This window comes from Botryllus schlosseri, chromosome 10 (assembly GCF_051294905.1).
Source record: "Botryllus schlosseri isolate E-star chromosome 10, Bs_hap1, whole genome shotgun sequence".
Classification (NCBI taxonomy): domain Eukaryota; kingdom Metazoa; phylum Chordata; class Ascidiacea; order Stolidobranchia; family Styelidae; genus Botryllus; species Botryllus schlosseri.
This window is the reverse complement of record NC_137245.1, coordinates 10,955,291-10,977,633: the sequence shown is the minus strand read 5'-3', so window position 1 is coordinate 10,977,633 and position 22,343 is coordinate 10,955,291. Positions and strand designations below refer to the sequence as shown.

At 38.7% G+C, this 22,343-nt stretch overlaps 1 protein-coding gene and 1 long non-coding RNA gene across 2 annotated transcripts in view; both read right to left on the bottom strand.

Moving 5' to 3' along the window:
- The window catches only part of LOC145448981 (uncharacterized), a 39,024-nt gene extending 20,426 nt beyond the window's left edge, over window positions 1-18,598 (bottom strand). Inside the window, exons 1-7 of the mRNA XM_080327441.1 lie at window positions 18,319-18,598; window positions 15,387-15,481; window positions 14,666-14,821; window positions 12,947-13,076; window positions 3,782-4,003; window positions 1,853-2,022; window positions 1,081-1,192 (exon numbers count right to left, since the gene is read on the bottom strand). Of these exons, the coding sequence (XP_080183567.1) occupies window positions 1,081-1,192; window positions 1,853-2,022; window positions 3,782-4,003; window positions 12,947-13,076; window positions 14,666-14,821; window positions 15,387-15,481; window positions 18,319-18,484 (1,051 nt within the window). The 5' untranslated portion in view covers window positions 18,485-18,598. The remainder of the gene's footprint in view (window positions 1-1,080; window positions 1,193-1,852; window positions 2,023-3,781; window positions 4,004-12,946; window positions 13,077-14,665; window positions 14,822-15,386; window positions 15,482-18,318) is intronic.
- On the bottom strand, window positions 7,412-12,909 carry LOC145448983 (uncharacterized). Its single transcript, XR_013918087.1, has 3 exons — window positions 11,211-12,909; window positions 10,603-10,662; window positions 7,412-9,643 (listed from the first exon to the last, which is right to left on the bottom strand). It is a non-coding gene; the product is annotated as an uncharacterized LOC145448983 (long non-coding RNA).
- Window positions 18,599-22,343: the final 3,745 nt, after the last annotated feature.

Genomic DNA, 22,343 nt, shown 5'->3' with positions numbered 1-22,343 from the left:
TATGACGTCAGGAGATATAGAAGAACAAAATTGTATTTTATTTTCAAGAAATCGAGAACATTTTCTCGCATAACGCTATTCCCTCTGGCGTCTGAGCCGTGAGAGTATCTCAGACCGCTAGGCGGCTACTTCAGGTTTACGGCAATATATTGGCCGTCGAATTAAGCCATATGGATGATATTTTATCGTTTTTTATGTGGATGCAGTAGAATTTAGGTCAGTAGGCCGGCCGGTTGCAAAGGGTTAATATCATATGCAAGCACAAGATTGATTACAGGGTACACAAGACGAAAAGGCAACACTAACACCCAACACATTAATTTTCGGGCTATTAAGATTGGCAAAAATGGGCGAGCCATCCATTTACTACAAACAAGGGAGCGAATACATAGAAATATTTTCAGACTTTACATCGTTGCCCGCAGGAATATTTCCACCACCAAACAGTGCCACGATTACTTTTTGATCAATAATCAAAATTACAATGAAACTCGCTATTGTCTTAGCATTGTTGTAATAAAATCAAAATTAATCACTTGATTTAGATATGATTTGAAAAAATATCCTCAAAGGTAGAAACAGGACCCCTTGGGCTGACGATCACCTGGAAGGTTTGTTGCTAAATCAAAGCAAATTCCAACAGCAGCATGCTCATACTCAAGTGCTCATCGATGTAAATTACATTACCATCATATACACAAGCTCAAGATTTATCACCGATCTCAGGCACTGCTGGTCCCTAACCTGGACCTGCAAACCATTTATCAAAGTGATTCTGTTTCTGCATGATTACTAGAATCCTTTTATAGTTACAAAGCTATCAACAGTGGACACTTGTTGCATATGTCAAGCAACTAATTGATTGCAACTGTTCAGCCATACAACTCATGCAGGGAAGCATAGACTTATATAGTCGAGCACATGTCAATTGAACTGCCAATATATACTGGACCTTACTACACGTGGTTGGATCCAATTTTCCTATTAATCGAGTTTACAGGCCTCCTAATGGATCACATTAAATGACATACTTACGCCGCCTCATGAAATCGCTGATATAGAACAGATGAACTAACTTACCAACAAGAAAGCCGCCCCATACCACGCTCATGGCGGGTATGTTGTACCACATTCCGATACTTCTGTGCGGGAACCATAGCAGTATCATGATGGTGTTTTCGATCAGAGTAACCTGCCACGGAAAATCACACCAAAATGATCATCAGATCACTAGTAGCATTTGCTTCAGACAAAATGTCATCAAGGTTAGTCTACATAAGGATACTACTGAATTTCTCACTTGGCGACCCGTGATCGTTATCTTTATCCTAACCTAACCTAACCCTCACTACTACCCTGAATGCAATAACACAAACCTATACATACCAAGTACCATGAGCCAAAACACCACGTGCCGCATATCACATTTCACTGTCATTTTATAATTTATTAATACAATATTGATGCATCTCTTTCATAATATTATTAGTTGTTATTTTTATTATGCCGAATTCACTGTGGTACCCATATATAAGATGTAGCCACCGGTGATGAGCAGATTTCATATTTTTGGGATATCGAATGGGTTATCTAGTTAGGCATATAGGCTAGCCATGTATACGTCCTAGCCAGGGTTGTGATGACTCGAGTCCGACAAGAGTCACATTTATTGGTACTTGACTCGCATAAAATGACTCGACTCAATTTATGTATGACCCGAGTCAAAACTATAAGTGACATTGACTTGTGACTTGGTTATAATCCTGGTCCATCGTTAAACAACGTGCAATAGGACCTTCCGTACACCTGATTTGCCAGCCTTCACAGTCCAGATACAATAACGCCTGCTCACCGCATAAAACGCGACCATTCTCCAGCGCGATCTTCCTTCCTTCATGTTGAAGAAGCAAAAGATGTGAATCACGCCGACTACAGCGTTGAATAGCTTTTCCTCCCACCAAGTCCCACAGAAATCGGTGTCCTGGACCACCAGCCACACTGTCATCACAAGCCAATGTGCGCCTGAAAGGATTGCGAAAAATTTCGTAAATCGAAAACAGTTATCCATAGCACATATTACATGCTTACTATACGAAGGTAATAGGTAGGGTGATTTTTTTACCTAAAAAAAGGAAAATTTCGACTTTTTTTGACCTAAATAAACTGAATTTTGACCAAATTTTGACCCAACGTATGCAAATTATGTTTTTTCTCATATAATGTTGAATTGTACCACTTTTGGTTGGAACTGGCTGACCTAACGACGTAGTTTGGTCTGAAAAAACGTTTATTGCTTCGAAACAGGCAAATTTGTACATGAAAGAACTAATATTTTAACGAAATCTGGCCCTATGAAGAATTCCAGTGGTTACAATACGTATTATGGAAGAAATAATTAAAATTTGTTGTAGAACTACAAGAGATACTTTTCTACATTATTGGGTAGAAAGTGCATGTCCTTACTAAGAAGCTTGCCAAGAATGGAGAAAGAACGTCCAACAGCAGCAGTTGTTGGTTGACAACACTTAGCTGGTGACACACAGTGTTGCTTCATTCTGACAATGTTGTCTACATCACAATTTTTTCATCATGCGTTTCTTAAAATAAGAATGCCCAAGAAGTCTTTCTTCAGATAGGATATTGCGGTACGTTGTACATAACACCATGTCTACCTATTTGTTTTATTCGGCCATTTATGATTGACAATGAGCAGACAATTGGCCATTTACAATGGTAGGCCTATAAACATAAAGTAGGCTACAAGGTGTAAAATATCAAATGATAAGTTCAACAACAGTGCAAAATCTAAGATATACAAACGAAATGCAGACGACAAATATTTTGACTTAATGATAAGGGAATTCTAAGCAAACGTATATGGTTTCTATGGCGTGTGAAATACCAGGCATGAATGAGCCTGAGATTGACTGAATTGCAACTATACATGGGGCACAGGCCAATAGGGAATAAAGCTTTGTGGCAGAGAAAAATCCAGATAGTGACATGTTATAGGTAGTTTTGACCTCAAGTCATAAAATGCTTCCCATGCTTTTAGAGAGGAATAGTTTTAGTAAGTAGAAATTGAATTAGGCACAAAATAAATGTTCCTTCTCCTTCTATCTAAATAAGTGGTATGAAGTGTGATTGTGTTACTTGGAATCCTATTATGAGTTCCCGTTGAGGTCTACATGGCTCGTGGTAGGCCTGCCCAAAAACTACTCCAAAAAAGTCGAATTAGTTTGCTAGGCTATTGACCACCTCTGGATTATTAACGATGCACAATGTAGGCTACAGCAGTTTACCGCAACTACTGCTTCATAACGAACAATTCCAGTGACATATATATTCTTTAATTCTGCAAGATAGCTTATATCGATCTGTGTAGGATTTCGAATGCAATAAATCCTAGAACGCAATTTGTTAATGGCGGGAGAAATTGTGACATCCTGATGAATGATGATGCCACTGATGTAAAATTAAGTCATTACAGATTATTGTTGAAGCTTAGTGAGTTATAACAAGCTATCATAGACTGTGAATTCAATTCAGATTTGGCATCGACCAAAATCACGACGCCTAGGCTATGTACCGCAAGAATCAAAAAAGCTTATGATCCAGCTCCAGTTGTCAAGTTGGACAATGAGCCTAAGGAATAAGTAAGCATATATATATTATGGCCACATTTATTAATACGATACTTTTAAGCTTGAAACATTGACACTCAAATTTGCGAGATCGAATAATCTGGTTGGGCAAAAACACAAAAAATCTATCAACTTACAAACCCCACTGATTACCCACAACGGATACACGATGGCACACAGAACCAGAGCCACGATCCTCCCAGCGACCATCCCCACTCTCCACAGCGTTTGCAAAGCCAGTCCGGAGAACGAAACCCTTCTCTTCCTGCTGTCCTGACTGTAGGCCGCTGTTCTCAGTGCTTTTGTGTAAGCGGCAATGGCCCACGACAAGGATATCAAGCTGAAGAATGCGGCAATTCCTGAGGAAAAAACAACACATAAATAGGATAAGAACACAATAAAGTGTTGTTGGTAGAATCGACAGAAATTTCCAAAAACTAGATGGACAAACTAAGTTCTGTAAAATCACAATTGAGTCAGAAAACAAACACACTTAACGATTAAATCTGTTTGTACAGTAAGTCTGTTCAAAAAAACACTTTTCCTTCAGATTTCACTGGCTTCTTGATTAAATTGCTAGGTTGGTTAAAATAAAAACGCTGCACACCAACTTTGGCTCCATTCCAACCAGAAGAAGCGAGATTCGTGCAATAGAAAGTTTTGAATTTATCATTATAAAACCAAAAAAATGAAATTTTCAAAAATTTTTTGCCCACTCCATAAAATTGTTAGGCTGTCGCCTGTCAGTATGATGTGCACCGAATTTGGCTCAATTCCAACCACCAGAAGCAAAGTTATTGCAGTAGAAAAATTTCTAATTCAATGATTTATAACAAATAATGAAAGAGTAAGATACTAACTGCAATAACTTCGCTTCTAGTGGTTGGAATTGAGCCAAATTTGGTACAGTATGCATCATCTCTACTGACAGCCTAACAATTTTATGGGGTCGGCCGAAAAATTTTTAAATTTACTTTTTTGTTTTTTAATGATAAATTTAAAACTTTCTACTGCAGGAGTCTCACTTCTACTAATTGGAATGAAGCCAAAGTTGGTGTGCAGCGTTTTTTTAACCAACCTAGCAATTTTATCAAGTAGCCAGTGAGTCAATCCGTGTCAGTTCTCCTGGCCACTGTAACCACTACCTCGGAATTTTATGAAAATTGGTATGCTTACAGAACTTTATTTTCTGATTTGAGAAAAGTAGATATTATCAAAATCGGTCAAATAGAATAGAAGATATGACCCTCCAAAAATTGCTGTTTTTGTAATCGCTCAAGCGGAAAAATGCTAAAAATTTAGACATGTCATTTAAATTTGCCATATTTTGGTCAAATTACGGGTGTTGAGGGTGATACTTTCAAACTTGGTCATTTACACCCTAATTCATACTTATACCCCTTGCTCGACACCTGAGGTTGCATAGCTTGACCTGTGACCCCATGATTTTGTTCGCACTTTCAGAAATCACTCACGCGTGACGGCATTTTCAATTGCAAATATCTCTTGCTGACCAGGTGGTAACACCAAGTTTGAGGTGTCGTTGGAAAGCTCTTGTAAAGGACTTTTGAAATCAACAATAATACTAGTGGGGAATTAATCGAAACAATCCAAAAATTTGTTGTAAAACAGTCTTTAAAAAGTTGTCACGTTTTTGAAAATTTTTACTATTATACATTCATAACAGGCTGCAAGCCTATTGATTAAGTCTTGTATTTCTAGTATAGGTTCCGTTTTCGAAGCTGGTTCTCACAAAAAGGTTTTCCACTACCAAAAACAAAAATTAGAAATAGATCATATTTTATCAATTGAAAATTGGAGATGTCAAAAGAAAAATTTAATCTCAATGTTAAAGCAAAGCTTGTCAAGGTTTTCAAGGTGATGAGATGCCAGAATTAGTGGAGATGGCAGACAAATAAAGTGAAAAATTGTAACGAAGCAACTTTCGAAAATATAATATAAAAAGAAAAATCAATAATCCAAATTCATCAAGAGCTCAAATCGTTCGAGTCCTAACAATGGCTCCAGAAAATCTCAAAATTTTTGAGCAAATGAAAGGTTGGTGAGAGATGCCAAAGAGCAAGAAAAAGACAATGAAGTTTGTTCTTTGCCAGCACCACGAAAAGGAAAGTAACTTTCAGAAGAAACTAGGAACTAACATGCATATAACATGTTTCAATCTAAATTCTCATCTTACACTCATAAAACAAACTCTGTAGAATACCTAATTTCACTTTTATTCTATCTGTCAATTACTTTGTATGGAGGGTAATCGGTATAATTCAAACAGATAATTGCTCACATAGAATGTGTTGACAATAATTTTAAAAAGATTTTTAAGAACGTAAGGGAATTTTGCTGCACAGTTTGAGTTGAATACACAATACTTTGAAGCAGATATCAGAATACTGGATGTGTCCTAGATGCTTCTGCACTAACTCACCATTTTGGTCTTAATTGAGAGCTAGTCCAATATTTAAATCAGGGCTTCGCTGTTTAAACATGGCCTTTAATTCTTTCAGAGTACATAAAAGTTGATGTTTTTCTTGATACACATTCTTTTTAATGCCAACTCGGTCTTTCATTCCTATCATCATCCTGCTACATTCGTTGTTTTAAAAAAAAATTACAACCTTTTGGATTCTTTCCTCCTTTTTGTGGTGGTGGCAAAGAATATCCGTTGTCTTTTTCCTAACTCTTTGGCATCTCTCACCACCCTTTCACTTACTCAAAATTTTTTTTTCTTCACCAATGTTACTGGAGCCATTGTTAGGACTCGAATTTTTGGAGATCTTGTTGAATTTGAGTTACAGTACTTCTTTTTTCCAAACCTGATTCATTTCTATTTTTCACTTTATCTGGCTCTACTAATTCAACTTGAAATACCCTGACAACTTTGCTTTACAATTGAGATTTATTTTTGAATTTTTTGTCTTGTCCCATTTTTAATTAATATAATAATAATACATTTTGAATTATTGATGATTTCTGCTTTTGGTAATGGAAAAACTTTTTGTGACAACCAGCTTCCAAAACAGAACTTATTTTACAAATATTCATGCTACAAATATAAGACTGACACCTGTTATGTTAAGTAAAATTGCAACAATTTTCAAAAACTCAACAATTTTTTCAAGTCTGTTTCACAACGATTTTTTAAATGTTTCGATTAATTCCCCACTAATATTATTGTTGATTTCAAAAGTCCTTTACAAGAGCTTTCCAACGACACCTCACACTTGGTGATACCACCTGGTCAGCAAGAGATATTTGAAATTGAAAATGCCGTCACGTGTGAGTGATTTCTGGAGGTACAAACAAAATCATGGGGTCACAGGTCAAACTATGCAACCCCATGTGCCAAAAAACGGCTAAGAGAATGAAGTAGGATGTGAATGGCCAAGTATGAAATTATCACCTGCAATACCCTTAATTTGACGTAAATATGGCAAATTCAAATTACATGTATAAATTTTATACATTTTTTCCGCTTGAGCGATTACAAAAACAGCAATTTTTGAACGGCCATATCTTCGTTTCTAGTTGACCGATTTTGATGAAATTTGTTCTTCTGAAATCAGAAAATGAAGTTTTCTATGCATGCCAATTTTCATGAAAAACTGAAAAATTGGTTACATTTTTCCGTTTTTCTGGTGAACTCGAGATGGAGTTACTCCAGTGAAATCTGAAGGAAAAGTTTTTTTTTTGAACAGCCCTATTGTACAGCTTCACTATATTTACCATATGCGTGGAAGTTAACATGAAATCTAGGGATGGTGTGAACGTGAGGTTGACGTTCGCGTTCTGTGTGTGAACCTTGGAAATTTAGGGTGGAGGCCAAAAAGCTGAGTAAAAACATCCTGGATTTTCGCTTAATCTGCGAGTTCCAAGATCTTCCGATTTAGAAGTAGATGATCCGCACGCCAAAACATTGGATGTTCGTGCGAAGTTAGTAGATCTACAAATCCAGGATGTATGACGCTATTGCGTCAAAATGACGCAAAATGTAGTGATCCGTGGAAGGTTGCCATGTCAACCCATCGACTTCGTAGTAAATATTATGCTTTGGCCATGCTGATTGGAAATGTCGTCGATTTTGGTCATGTGCTATGAATGCCATCGTTTCCTAGGTAGACTTATGAAATTGATTTGAAGCCACTTTGCAGCTTTAATGCATATTACTCTGTAGTTTATTCACAGTTATAAGTTCTAAAGACGGCATTGCAAACTGGTACTGTTGTTATTACTGTCTGTAGTATGGATATTTTGGACAACGTAGATGGCATGCAGTTCGGACGACTAGAGTCTAGAATACAATTGTCATGCCCAGGCATTACTTGGCAAACATATCGGACTCATTTGTAAAATACCCAGAAAATGAATTCGTTGACCGCTACAGATTTTACAAGGGAGCTACGGTAATTCTTATTGGACATGATTAAAGACAGCCCATGGTTGGATGTACGGTGCCAAGCTTTGCACTCCATGATGCAATTACTCTGTGCTCTCCGATTTTTTGCTACTGTCATTTTCAACAAACAGATGCTGAATTGATCGGTGGCAGCCGGACAACTGCACGCCGAATCATCCACTGCATTTCTCGGGCGTTATCAGAGAATAGAGAAAATTTATCCCACGATTGGATGATTTGTTACAAACAAAGAGTGATTTCTTTGACATAGGTGGAGTTTCAAATGTCATCGGTTGCATTGATGGTACCCACATCCCAATAAAGTCCCCGGGTGACTCTGTACCAGAAAAGCTTATCGTTGCAGGAAAGGATATTTTTCTTCGAACTGTCAAATGGACTGCAATGCCAAGAGAATACCGGTAGTGACTAATGCTGTTGTGAGATGGCCAGGGAGTACTCATGACTCAAGAACTTTTTCAAATTCCAGATTAAAATACAATCTCGGCCAGAAAAAATACAATGGGATTTTGCTGGGAGACAGAGGCTCTATGCTCTAAAAATGTACCCGATGACTCCATTAACAAATCCACAGGCTGCACAAGAAAAAAAAATACAGCTATATGCACTCAAAGACACGCGTGCTGATCGAGCAATGCTTCGGCGTTCTCAAACAGCGTTTCCAGATGTTGCTAAATCCTATGCGAATGCAAATCGAAAACACCATCCTGGCAATCATTGCAACAATATGTTTGCACAATTTTGCTACAAAAACCAATGAGCCAGTTCCTGATATTGCAGTTACTCCCGAGGAAGCTACGGATATAACATCTGAAGTTGGATACAATGACGCAATAGCCTATCTTGAAAATAAGATCAACACATATTTCTACTAATTATGTTTATTTTAAAATTTTAACGAACACAGTAAACCGTGCTGGTGTAAAAATAATAACGAGAATGAAATGTGCATGACTTCGTGGAATGAAAGATTCAACTACAATTGCACTGTAGATAATAAACAAAGAGCAGGTGTCCCATTATTTGTATTCAAATTGACAAATATGAATTCAAAAAATGTACCGAAATATTTGCACCGTCGACAATACCTATAAGGCGAGGAACACTTGGCAGGCACAATGAAATATTATAAAGAAATGTTGCATTTCAAAAAATGTGCACCGTCGATAATACCTATAAGCAATGTTCCCTCTAAGCTACTCACGTGCGCAAATGCGCAGTGCTGACATGGTCTCTGCGCACAGAAAATCTAAGTTGCCTATAAGGCGAGGAACACTTGGCAGGCAGGCACAATGAAATATTATAAAGAAATGTTGCTTTTCAGAAAATGCGTATTCGGCTATTTAGATAACTTGACATAATTGAACAAAGAAATATTGCATTAAATATGTCACTAATTCCTCAATTGTCCAAGTTCTAATCTATATTTTTCCATTTTTATCGCATGTTCTTCAATACGCATTTCGAGTTCTTGCTTTCTGAAATATCATTCTTCGTCTCTCATCTCTTTTCTTTCTTTGAGGTCCTCAATATTGGACACCATCAGTTTAATTCTCAGCTCATTGTTTTTCTGAATTAAAAGAAGTTCATATTGACTCTGCGATGAGGTAGTAACCTATGATTAAACTAAAACATGTATTAGGAAGCCAATCACAAAGAAATCATTTGGAAATTCTCTTTGCCTTGTTGGCTGATATTTTTTCCTCTACTGCCTGATATCAATATCTGTTTCCAAGTGTGGTATCCACTCGATATGAGCGGTGAACCAATAATTGGTCAGTCTCTAGTCATTAAAAACTTGTATTCTGCAACCAGCTGATCACAAAGTGCAGAATTGGTAGTTTTCATTGTATTGTATTTGTATACTAGAGCCCGACTGATATTGGAGTTTTGGGCCGATACCGATAAAACCAATATCTAACTCCTTCAGCGATAACCACTATAGCCACATTCAAATGGTGTGGAATACCTTAAAATGCGCATTTGAAAAACTTCAGGGCATCTATTTGAATAGCTTTACAGCCGATGCGATACTTGGACAGGAAATAAACTAGAAAGGCTGTATCAGGACACCTGCAGAGTGTAATTTATGTGAAATATATCAATATTCTCAGTCTAGTGGTAAAAGATTATAGTTTATGGAGTTCCTATCACCATGCTATGACCTCGCGAAAACTGCCCATATATATTCATTTCCAATGGCCGATACCAATAATTCTTTAAAAGAGTGATATCGAGTCTATATTATCGGTCAGGCTCCATTGTACACCATCTTATATCAATTGTTACAGGATTGTAACTATGTGCATTGCACTGGTAATCAGCAATCTTTCGAGCAGTCAAACACCATTTCCAACTCTATCGTTCGCAAATACACTTCACTAGAAAACTAAGTACAAAGTGGAGAATTTTTACATAACAATGGTTGGGGCAGTGGAGCAAAAGTTTGCCAAACCCACCGAAACTGCAAGATTGTATATTTTAAAATATCAACTCGACTTGAAATCCAAATGAGTAGAAGCTACATACCAGGTGGCAGATCACTCGTCTTTGTCACGTATGTTGACTGCGATTCCATATAGCTTGCTTCTGAAAAAAAATGTGAATGTTTCAGAAGGGTTTGTGGCTATAGGCCTACGCATGTTTACACATGTACAATGCACAATTGCACATGCATATTTGCTAGTGATGGTGAAAAATACTGAAACCGATCATTTGACGACGAGCAAAAAATCTCATTAAAAATCGCTGAATGTATGACAAGAACGTTTGATATTGTGAATGCGTTCCCTTCAATACACCACCGGATAAGAAATTGATATAATATACATCTATACTTGTAATTGATATGTTAGCAAAAAGTAGTGATGAAAATAACGAGAAGAGTTGCCTCTGACACGAACCGATCTTCATCATGGGGAACATTTCTCGATGTGGTCAATGTATCGAACAAGTTCTCATTACTCTCTCGCAACATAACTTACATGATTGATTTTCTGCAGTAACTACAGACAATATGGTGGAATCACTTTCAAAATGATGTTCAAATGGCTGAACCTCTGCTGGCATGACAGCTTTAACCATTAATTTACTGATATGCGCCATATTATGGATATAATTAATGTCTACAAACTTACCTTGCAATAAATAGCACCGTCACCGGGTCAGACACTATTGAATGTTCTGAAGGCCTTCTGTCATTTTCAGTTTTGAGACTTTATCTTGTTTTGAAGCAACCTTCAATTGCTGTTCTGTTTTTTGCCATGTTTGGTGATGTGGCATTTCACGGCTTGGTTGATTGTTTCCAATGCAAGACAACGGCAGAACTCGTTTATTACATAGTTTGTATGCAATTACCATTAAACATTCTGTAATAACATGATCATCAGTCAATAAGGAGAAGCACAATTGAGTACCGGTAACAAAATATCGCTAACATGCAATATTCACTATCTTTATAATGAGCCTCAGATCAGCAATTTCAATCTACAATGACATAACTATTACAAACCTCGCCAAATTTATATGCTTGTGTACCTTAATCTAGACTTTAATCCTGGTGGCGACCAGGATCAAGAAGCAGCAGTCTATACTCAGTCGGTCCTGGCAGAATCTTACTAATCTACCTTTCTGGTCCGCAGAAAATCCAGCAACGTGCAAAATCCCCAGATCTTTTATTTGATCTATATTTTTGGCCTCCACCCTTAGAGGTTCGCGTTCACAACAGAACCTTGGTAGGTTCTGCACTGTGAACCTTTTTCATATATTACAATTTTCACTTCATTTCAACATCGACGGTTCATATTCATTGCATTTAAACTGCAGGCCACTCTAAGCATGGCGCTATAGGCATAGATAATCAACACTAAACGAGCATGTACCTTGACAATCCCAAAAGTTTTACTTGCTTTGTTGCAAAAGTTTGCTCGAAATATCCAACTTTCCGTTTGTAAATATTTATTGAATCTCTGCTGCGAGCTTGACCCACAATCACAAAACATCACGATCGAAATAAGCTACGTAGTCAGCGAATGATGCTTATTCAACTAATCAATCTAGCAAGCGTATGGGGTCAATCTTGACTTCATATGTTTACTCCATCATTAAAACCAAATCGGTGCGATTGAGGTCTTGGCTATACTGCTGTATAACTTGTTAGTGGGGTAATATCGGTAGCAACTATAGAAACCCGTTTCACACACTGCTCAATATCAATGTAGCAATACTCAGACGCCGAATACATTTTCCGATCTGTCATAGGAAAAAGGTGACTCGAGTCTGACTTGAGTCAAGTCATGACTCGGGTCATCCCAACCCTGCAACAAGGCTATATCTGCATCTTCCTTGCCCGACGGCATATGCACGTCATGTACTCATGGTATGCATATACGCAGATCGTGTGTATGTATATCATGAGTCAGTGTATATGCCGCAAAAACAAACTACGTCCCTTCCTTCCCTTATATTCCCTGGTAAGTCCTCGTCAAAATTGTTGGCAAAGCAACGGAAGATAGGCCTATTGATTTTATGAAATTATTATATCATTTGATTGCCCCAGTTGATACATTTAGCGACGTTTAAAACGTCAATATGTATTTCAGCATTGTGACGTAACGTAATGAGTCGTCGCTAGGTATCGTGTACGTTAATATAGGCTATCATTTCATTGAAGGATAGGTTGGAATTAGCAATATGACTATCCGTGACGTCATGAGGTTCACGTTCGTGTTCACACAGAACCTTTCAAAAAGGTTCGCGTTCACACGAACCTGAACCTTTTAGAGGTTCACACCATCCCTAATGAAATCTTTCTCGTCACAATATTAGCTTTGTATGGAAGTCGTCACTCATTAAAAATTCTCAATGTTCTCACCAGTAAGAATATGGTCATCCTCCGTCACTTTGATCATGATATATAATTGGAGCACGAGTTGCGGTGCAGACTCCAAGAAGCTCTCAAACAACCTGAGCATGCTTACGTCACTTAATTCAGAGTACATGGCCTGCGATGGGAAGATATTAGCTTAGGCCAGGCGCGTAGCCAGCCGAAAAATAAGGGGGGGGTTTGAAATAAAAGGGGGGGGTTTCGATTTTTTTCGAATTTAGTAACGTAGCATTGACTCATTAGGGTTAAGTACATGCGATGCGTAAATAACGATTATACAACATCCCCGTGTTGGCGATTATAGGCGTACGATAAGCTTTTCGACGAGTCCGGAAGTGCTGTTAATTAGCGACTCCCTGATCTGTCGTGAACAATGAAATACGCACGCGTCGAACATTTGAATACGCGCGCTTATCAACGCGCTGAACAATTAAATTCGCGCGCTTGTCAAAGCGTCCAACAATTAAATACGCCCGCTCATCAATGCGTCTTGCGTCTTACGTAGCCTCGGTGACGATTTAGGCAAGTAAAAATGTACGAGTTTTTATGGAATATGTGCTATAATGACGCCGATTTCAGGTGGTTCAAACCTTTACCTCTTATAACTCAAGCCTACTGGACTATAGCTGAAGACTAGTGGAAATCAATTACGCATGTACGCACGCGTCGAACATGATTGCGGACATTCGATGTCATTCAGTTACGAGATGTAACTCTTTAATCACAATCGCTAATCAGCATATACTTAATAGCATTTTATCCAAGCCATCGAGAAATAGGAGCCGAAGCATGGTAGGCCCAAGACGCGGTAGTTAGGCTAGCGATATCTTTAGTACGAGGCCTATTCCAGATGCGATTGTGTAGGCCTACGAAGATATCGTGCACACCAAGCCAATGCAGATGTGATTGTGAAGGCCAGTGACGATATCGTGCGCCGCGGGCCTATTGCAGATGTGATTATTCAAGCCAGCGGAATTAGGCTTGTTGGAGACGCGGTAAATCAGGCTAGTAATGATTGCCGAACGCGCGACAATGAATGACCTGATTTCGCCAATCATCTCAGCGGGAGATCGTGTCGCGTTACACTGTGCAAGTGTGCAGTGCAATGCGCACAGACGAATCTCGCTAATTAGCAACACGTCTTTCGTTAATTGGCCGCGCCTTTCGTTAATTCGCCGCGCACAATACTGATAATATGACTTATTGAATTGCAAACGAGTATTAGCGTCAGAGCGGTCATTTAAAAAGAGCAAGGTTTCGCGTTAAAGGAGGGGGTTTCGCGTTTCTAAAGGAGGGGGTTTCGACCCCCGAAACCCCCCCCCTGGCTACGCGCCTGGCTTAGGCCTATATAAAGTGATGGTGCAGAAGCTGATAAATCCAGCAATAGATGGGAATTATTGAGGTTTGAATATACACGGTTCTTAATACTTGCATTGTATTGCGAGCAAGGAAGAAATTTTCATGTTGGCAGCACTTCTATTAAAGAGATGTCATATAAAAATGGTACATTTACTGTTTTTGCTTCAGTTCTCATGAAAATAACAGTGCACTCTGCCAAACACTAGCGTAATTTGAGAATTTACATGATAACAGATAGCCAATGCCTATCCATGAAACCTGCCCTGTCCATTACCATTACCAGCATAGCATAGGTATAAATGCACATTCTCATCCCACAAATATATATTGGCTACTCTATTACCAAACCTGATAATCTTCAATTCTTTTTGTTCGCCTGGCTCTGATTCCGTAATTCAAAACCTCGATGTACCGTTTAATCGGACCCATCATGAAAAGATGGGTTAAAATCATGGTAAACGATGCTCTGTGACCATCGGCCAAGTACCAGCGTGCGCTGAAAATCTGGAAATCCAGTCAAAAAGGTCAAATACCAAAAATCTTCATGAGAATATTAATTATGATGTACCTCAGAGCCTGAAACACAGCTTCTTAGCAAAGTGTCATCATAACTAGTGGTGATCAAAGACAGTTAAATGCAGCTACCAATATTCAATTACAAGTACGGTATGCGACAAATAAAAGCCCAGCTCTCGAGAGCTGATGCAAATTGCAAAAACACACATCATGCACTGAGCAATTGCAGAGGTAGGCCACTGTAATTTGTTGGATGGACAAGTAGTTCATAGATAAGTTGCATTGTTCAGCTAAGAATTGCACACCACACACCATTCTGTAGCATAACATGCATGACACAATAAATATATAGTTGGGTTACTTCGAACATCAAGACCAAGAGTAGTGCAGTAGATATGATACAGAAGAATCTGCAAGTGCGATAAGCAAAAGCTCACCTTTCCATATCCTATTGAATTCGGAGACACATATATATATATGAAACACAAATCTCATCATCAGATGAATCTTCCATATTATTCTGACGACGGGACAATGTATAAACCAACTATACCTGCATGATTATTGACGGGACAAGGAGAAAGAGTAGAGTCAGTGATGCCCACATTTTCTCATCCAGCCTCCAATATACAAGAGTGACAAGTATATCTGCAAGAGAGAGTAGTATAAGTATACAGATTCACCATGGTACCTTATCAGACGGTCAAGGTTGATGTGTGCGTTATCAAAGTTAGTATTGACAGCAGACTGTGGCTTTGTTACCCACAAACAATGTGTGCTAATTTTCCTCCATGGGATGGTATTATCGCCGAAGCTGTATCAACTAGTGGGGAATAGTGATGTTGAACAACGGAGAATATCTTACTTTGAACAACAATATATTTAAGCTGAAATCAATTCTAGCATTTCAAAATGCTTTATTAACCATTATCATGAAATCTCAATTTAGATCGCGGGCCGCAAAATATGAACTTGCAGGCCGCGTATTGGTGACCCCTGCTTCAACTGTTGATACTGACAATGGGTAATAATAATATCCTGATACATGTGGCGTACAATTAATTTAGCAATTTCACTGCGCTTCAGGTAAAACACAGCAAAATCAGGTGATATTCGATAGGCCTGAAGGACATTTACATAGAAATGATAATCATATGTCACTGACTCCTAGACTGGAAACTATGGTAGTTTATGACAATAAGTTGGGCATGGTGGGAAGGTATCATGTATAGAATAATTAGGTAATTAAACCGTAAGTTGCCTGTGACGCCTATCCCCACCTGGACTAACCCTTGACAGCAGTAGCTATCGTTTTATGACGTTCTGTCAGTCAGCAGTGTCAGACCCAGTGGGCCGTGCCGGCCAAGGCCAACCAAGGTCCACTTTAAACTTCATGCGTGCTTTTTTTTTAGTCGTTACGCACTGTTGTTCGAGGGACCGCACTGTGAGTTGGTCATGTTGGTGAAGTGCGCGCAGACTAGTGAAAAATTAGAGGGAACACTGGTTGCACGCTTGCACCTATATTCTAAAGTTTACATTGTTTCTGAGTTATGATGGGGCTGGGATGACTTGTATGCATGGGAAAAGCACCACGAGCCTCCCGAGGTAATGAAGCTATGTACGATATTTCATTTCATTTCGCGTCTTGAAATAAGAGCTGTTGCCTGTCACATTGCCACAAGGTTTTTAATCATGCCAAGCAGCAAATTGGACTGTGCGAGGAAAATTATCATTGCGCAAAATGTAGCTTAATTCCAACTCGACCCGGCAGTGCACATTAGGGTTACCAGTAGCCTATGACTTAAAAAAAATTTTGCCTGTGGCAGGAATTAGTGAACATTTTGATATAAATTGATAAAATATAATCATTTTGTTCAAATCGAAAAATGTCCCGCACAAACTAATTTCAATTTTCGACACGGGTTCAAATACAGAAAAAATTACAATTCAAAGGTATTCTTTGCTACAAATTTAATCTTTATATATATGTCCTTTTGCCCTTCTGGCAAAGTTCATCCATCAATTTGACTTCCCTTTCTGTTATTATGTTAGTAGCCTACTTCCAATGGGATTTTAAGGCACTTAATCGCTGCAGGACATTCGAACGCAAAGATAGCAACAAATAATCTTTGGTAGCCTACACTCTAGAGCCCGACCGGCGACCGATATTGAATTTTTGGGTCGATACCATTAAAACTGATATCTCACACCTTGACCGAGAACCCAAATACATTCAGCCGATATTCCAAAGAAGTTGGATATATATAAGCACATTTTCAAAGCTTCAGAGCATTTATTTGAACATCTTTACAGCCATTTTGAACATGAAATAAACTAGAAAGGCAACCTCTGGACACTTGTTAAGTGTAAGCTATGTGACATATATCAATATTCTCAGTCTAGCGCTCAAAGATTATAGTTGTCTGACTTCCTACAGCCATGTTGTGATGTCACGAAAATTGCCGATAATTTTTCAGCTTTAATGGCGGATACCTATAATTCTTTCAAAGTGTGATATCGTCCCGATATTATCGGAGAACCAATAATCGGTCGGGCTCCAGTATATCCCATCTATAGACATCTGGTTCGAATACCAGACTTCCTGACACGCATTTGTGATGAATAAGCATGATTGTTGTTGATGATTGTTTTCGTAGTGTTTTACCATATCATATCCAAATTTGTAGCTGAGAGTTGGATTTGTTGAGGATGTTGGATTGAAGAACTCTGATATAGCCTATGCTTTAAGAATCGATAATATTATGTTGGCAAATGGCATAAATGGCAAACCATATTATGGTTTATGAAAACCCGTGCTCATCATTGCAATTTGCAGTTGCACAACAACGCCATTCCGCCGCCCAGTATCAACAGATGCTGAGTCACATATGATATGACATTTTCAAATTTTCATCATATTCCTCTAATCGGTTTTCTAGACCGCTGAAATATGTTCAGTTGTTCTACTTTCGCCTTTTGGAACAACCAGATCGATTTGTGTCAGACAAATTGAAATTACACGATATATACAGTCTACATGTAAATCGAATTTAATAATTATTTATTAATTATTTAATTTTGACTGTAAGCAAGAAAACGATCGGATTAATTCAATCTGGGCAATCATAATTTACCAAAATACTATTTTAAATCTTCGCAATTGGAATTGTGGCAGTTAATTCAAATCAGTCGGTATAAATATTATATAGTCTGTATCTACAAAAAACGCCTATCCTTCATAAAGTGAAAACTGGAAAAATTTTGTGCGGGCGGTTTTTGTTTAACCAGTCTTAACTTTTGTTAATTTTGAAATCAGGACACAAAAGTTTATCGTTCGTGACTACAGGACACACAAAATTTTGAAATTTTTTTTCTAGTCATAACCCTAGTGCACATGAAATCAGTTCGCCGTCCATGTTCAATCTTTATAAGAAGTAAGAACGAAAACAAAAAGTGCGGTAATTCAAATATCATTAACTTATTACCTGTAATTATGTCAGCGAGGTATGTTCCGATGGACACAAAAACAACGACGATATCGAACAAGGTGAAGCTGTACACAGGTAACGGGTTCGCTTTCTTTTTTTCGCTCTGCATCGGCGACATTATAATACCATCATCTCGGGGATGATTTGTTGCAGAAAAATACATCCCGAACCTCGGTCAATTGAAATCAAATCTATTACTCCGGACTGCAGTCTATTCCACCGAAATGATTAGCATAGCAATATGCCTAGATGAGTAAAAAAGTCATTAGGAGCCCAGCAAAGTCTTTATAAATATATTAGAAATGAATCACATCCTCACCTAGACCTAGTCGACGCTTGAGCACTCGGGACTCGACATCGACAGTCAACAACAATAACACTGGCGCCAGATTTGAAGTTCCTTATTGATCAGTCTTCCGTAACAGTCATCATTCATGCATGACGCAGTAAACCATGATCATTACTATACGGCCGTAAACCAAACTTTACGCTGATTGGTCGAGAGACAATGGCCATGGATACGACGCAGCAACGGAAGACGCTGCATTTACCTCAACCTATAGTCGGCACTACGATGTATTCCTGTAGCCGTGTAGACTGTATAAAAACGACAAGATTACAGTTGAATGTTTATTTCTTCATCAATAATAAAATTAGGAAAGGAAATAAAATATTTAATAACATATACTGAAATATAATGCCGAAATACTATTGTGTTTATGAATGCAGTGCCACCAATGGCAATGAACTGGGGAATAACAGATCTTTCCATTCATTTTCTTCCAACGCAAAGGACACAAAGGCTTGGGAACGCAGAGTATAAGAAGGCAGGACTATTTGTGGCATACATTTGGGCCTGAATTTGATGCCAATAAGAGTGACTTACTTGTAATTACCTAGCAGCAGTCAAATAAAAACTCTTTTTCTGTGTTTTCTGCCCAAGTTCAAATTTCATGAACTCATCGCATGTGCTGTTACGATACCTCAAGCACACCATTGCAGATGAGGTCTGCTCAGATAGAATCACTCTATCATGCGAAGCACCCAGATATCCATATGGAAAAAGAACATGACCAATCTTTGCTACATTCACATGAGTGATGCTTGGTAGTCTTGAATGGCCCTTTCTTCGTGCAATAACCCCCACAATATTGAATACCTGTTCATACTGCACTGTCATTGAAGTGATTTGAAAAGAGATGTTGCATATGGACAGTGGTGGCCCTACGATTGGGGGGGGGCCCTGGGCGAGACTTCTGGGGCCCCCTATAAGTATGTAATCGCAGCTTCTGGGGGGCTCCGCCCCCAGACCCCCCTTTTCGCCTACCAACTTAACAGGCATGCAGAGACTTCATGATTGTCGTTATATGGGACTTTAAAATAACAAATGTGGAGATTTGATGATTGACTCATCTGAACGGAATCATCTTCTTGATTGGTACAAGGATTTCCACGTCTATTCGCTACAACCCTTGGAATAAGCGCTAAAACCAAAGAGGGGGGCCCTTCGACCAGGGGGGGCGGGCGACCGCCCACCTCGCCCACTCCAAAAGCCACCACTGCATATGGAGTACCTGCTGTCTTGTTCCCCTCAAAGCAGTCCAAAACCCTACCAAAATTGCTACTTGTGAGTCGAAGAGCCCTATGTATTTACCCCATTCTGCACATCGTCTCTGTTCTGATGTCCTGTGGTCTTAGTTAGCTATAAATCCGCATATGACTGACATCGTTGGCTTCTAACCCTAAGATTCAGGTGATGGATTTGAAGATTCCATTTCAAGGCTACACGATGGCGATTCTAGATCAGGATCACAAGATGACAATGTAAGATTTGCATGTGCAGCATCCACAACATTGGAGGAAGACAGTTGACACGGCATGGAGTTCAGGGTCCGCCTCTTTGCGATGCGCATAATCTACTGCTTCACCACGGAGATTGCGACTGGGAATCGCACCTCTCTTTAGACGTGACTGTATTGGTGTATCTATAATGCACTAGCAGCAAAATCTTCCTTGCAAAAATGGTCGGAGCAAATTATTATTAATATTATAATTGTACACAACAGTGGTGCTTTTAGCCTGTTTAAGGCTTTGTGCTCCACGACATGACAGTATTTGAACTGATCAATGCATTTATTCTTGTCTTTGACATTCTTTCCACTCTCTCATATGCATCGGCTCGCGATTCATCGGGTCTTTAGCTGCCGACTTGTAGCTCGCCTCACTGTGATTTCTGGGCTTTTTAAGTCACTGCAGCTGCAGTGAGGTCGGCGATGAGGAGCAAATGAAGCTTGTAGAAGTAGGCTTGAAATCCTGCCTTCTTACTCTCCATTCCCAAGCCTTCCTGACCTTTGCGTTGGAAGGAAATGAATGGAAAAATCTGTTCCTCCCCAGTTCATTGCCATCGGTGGCACAGCATTTATAAACACAGAAGTATTTCGGCATTATATTTTAGTATACGTTACAAAATATTTAATATCCTTTCCTAATTTTATTATTGATGAAGAAATAAACATTTAACTGTAATCTTGTCGTTTTTATGCAGTCTATACGGCTACAGGAATACATCGTAGTGCCGACTATAGGTTGAGGTAAATGCAGCGTCCTCCGTTGCTGCGTCGTATCCATGGCCATTGTCTCTCGACCAATCAGCGTAAAGTTTGGTTTACGGCCGTGTACTCCAGAGATGAGCATGGATTAGGATTAGGTTTTTAAAAAACAGGATTTGTGAAATTTTGTCGGATTTGGATTTGACATTTTTTTCAGAACGGATTAGGATTTGGATTGGATTTACCTTTTTTCTGAGAGATTGAAATGTCGTGTGGCGAATGGCGACAAACTTTATTCAGATCAGTTAATAATGTACTTATGGTTACTAGGTTATCTTGAATCAAGTGAATCGTTGGTTGTGAAAGTAAATTTTCGAATCCCTCCATTGCATAAATTAGTTTTTTTTTTTCTGAATTTCCAGTTGGAATCGGATTAGGATTGGACATGGACTTGAATATAAAAAAGTTATGGATTAGGATTTGGATTTCGATTTGAAGGTTCGGATTTGGATTGGATTAGGACATACAAATTTCAAATCCGCGCATCTCTGCTATACTCATTACTCATGTTTCAAAGGTGTAACAGCTTCTTTGAGGTACAGAACTTCAATATACAATTGAATAGTATATTCATATTAAAATGAACCCGAATATTTTCGGCTGACACTCGTCAGGGGTAATCGTCAGCAACTAGTAGATAATTTTGTGTTACGATTGTTGATATACGCTGTTCTTTCGAATTCTCTACTAGTTGCTGACGATTACCCCTGACGAGTGTCAGCCGAAAATATTCGGGTTCATTTTAATATGAATATACTATTCAAAGGTGTAACAAGGAAGAGATCGTAGATGTTAGGTAATGCGATATGCGATATAAAGGCACCATACACAGATAACTAATTTGTAATATGTGAATGAAATGAATCGATCGATTGCGGTTGAATCAGACTTCTCTACTACTATTTTTGTTAAACGTCAAGCCTCAATCCAAGATCAGGCCATCGCCTCTTCTATCACGAAACCTTCTTCGAAGGGGCAGAAAAATAAATTAATATCCCTATGTATAATTATTGCGTCTGAAAATCACACTGCATGGTGCCAAGTTTTGCCTAAAAACAGAACTCTGAACGCTGTGAAGTTGAAGCAGAAGTAGTCCAAACAAAACTCACACCCACTTGCAACTAGAGCAATTATAGTAGGCAAAACGTCTTCAATGAACAGCACACTGTTTACTGACGATACTCGCCTACTACTATTTCTGGTTATATTATTGCAACTCGCGTAGCATAATACCAGCCTTGACTACGTTTTCATTTGAACTGCGACAGACATTTGCCAAGTAAACAGAATAGAATTTTCAGCACTTTGATAAGCCGTCTCATGACTTCAATCCAAGACGTACGACTTCACCATGTAAACGGGCTTAGCAGTGCTTCTCAATTTTTTTAGTTCTCGACCAACTTTTAATGCAAT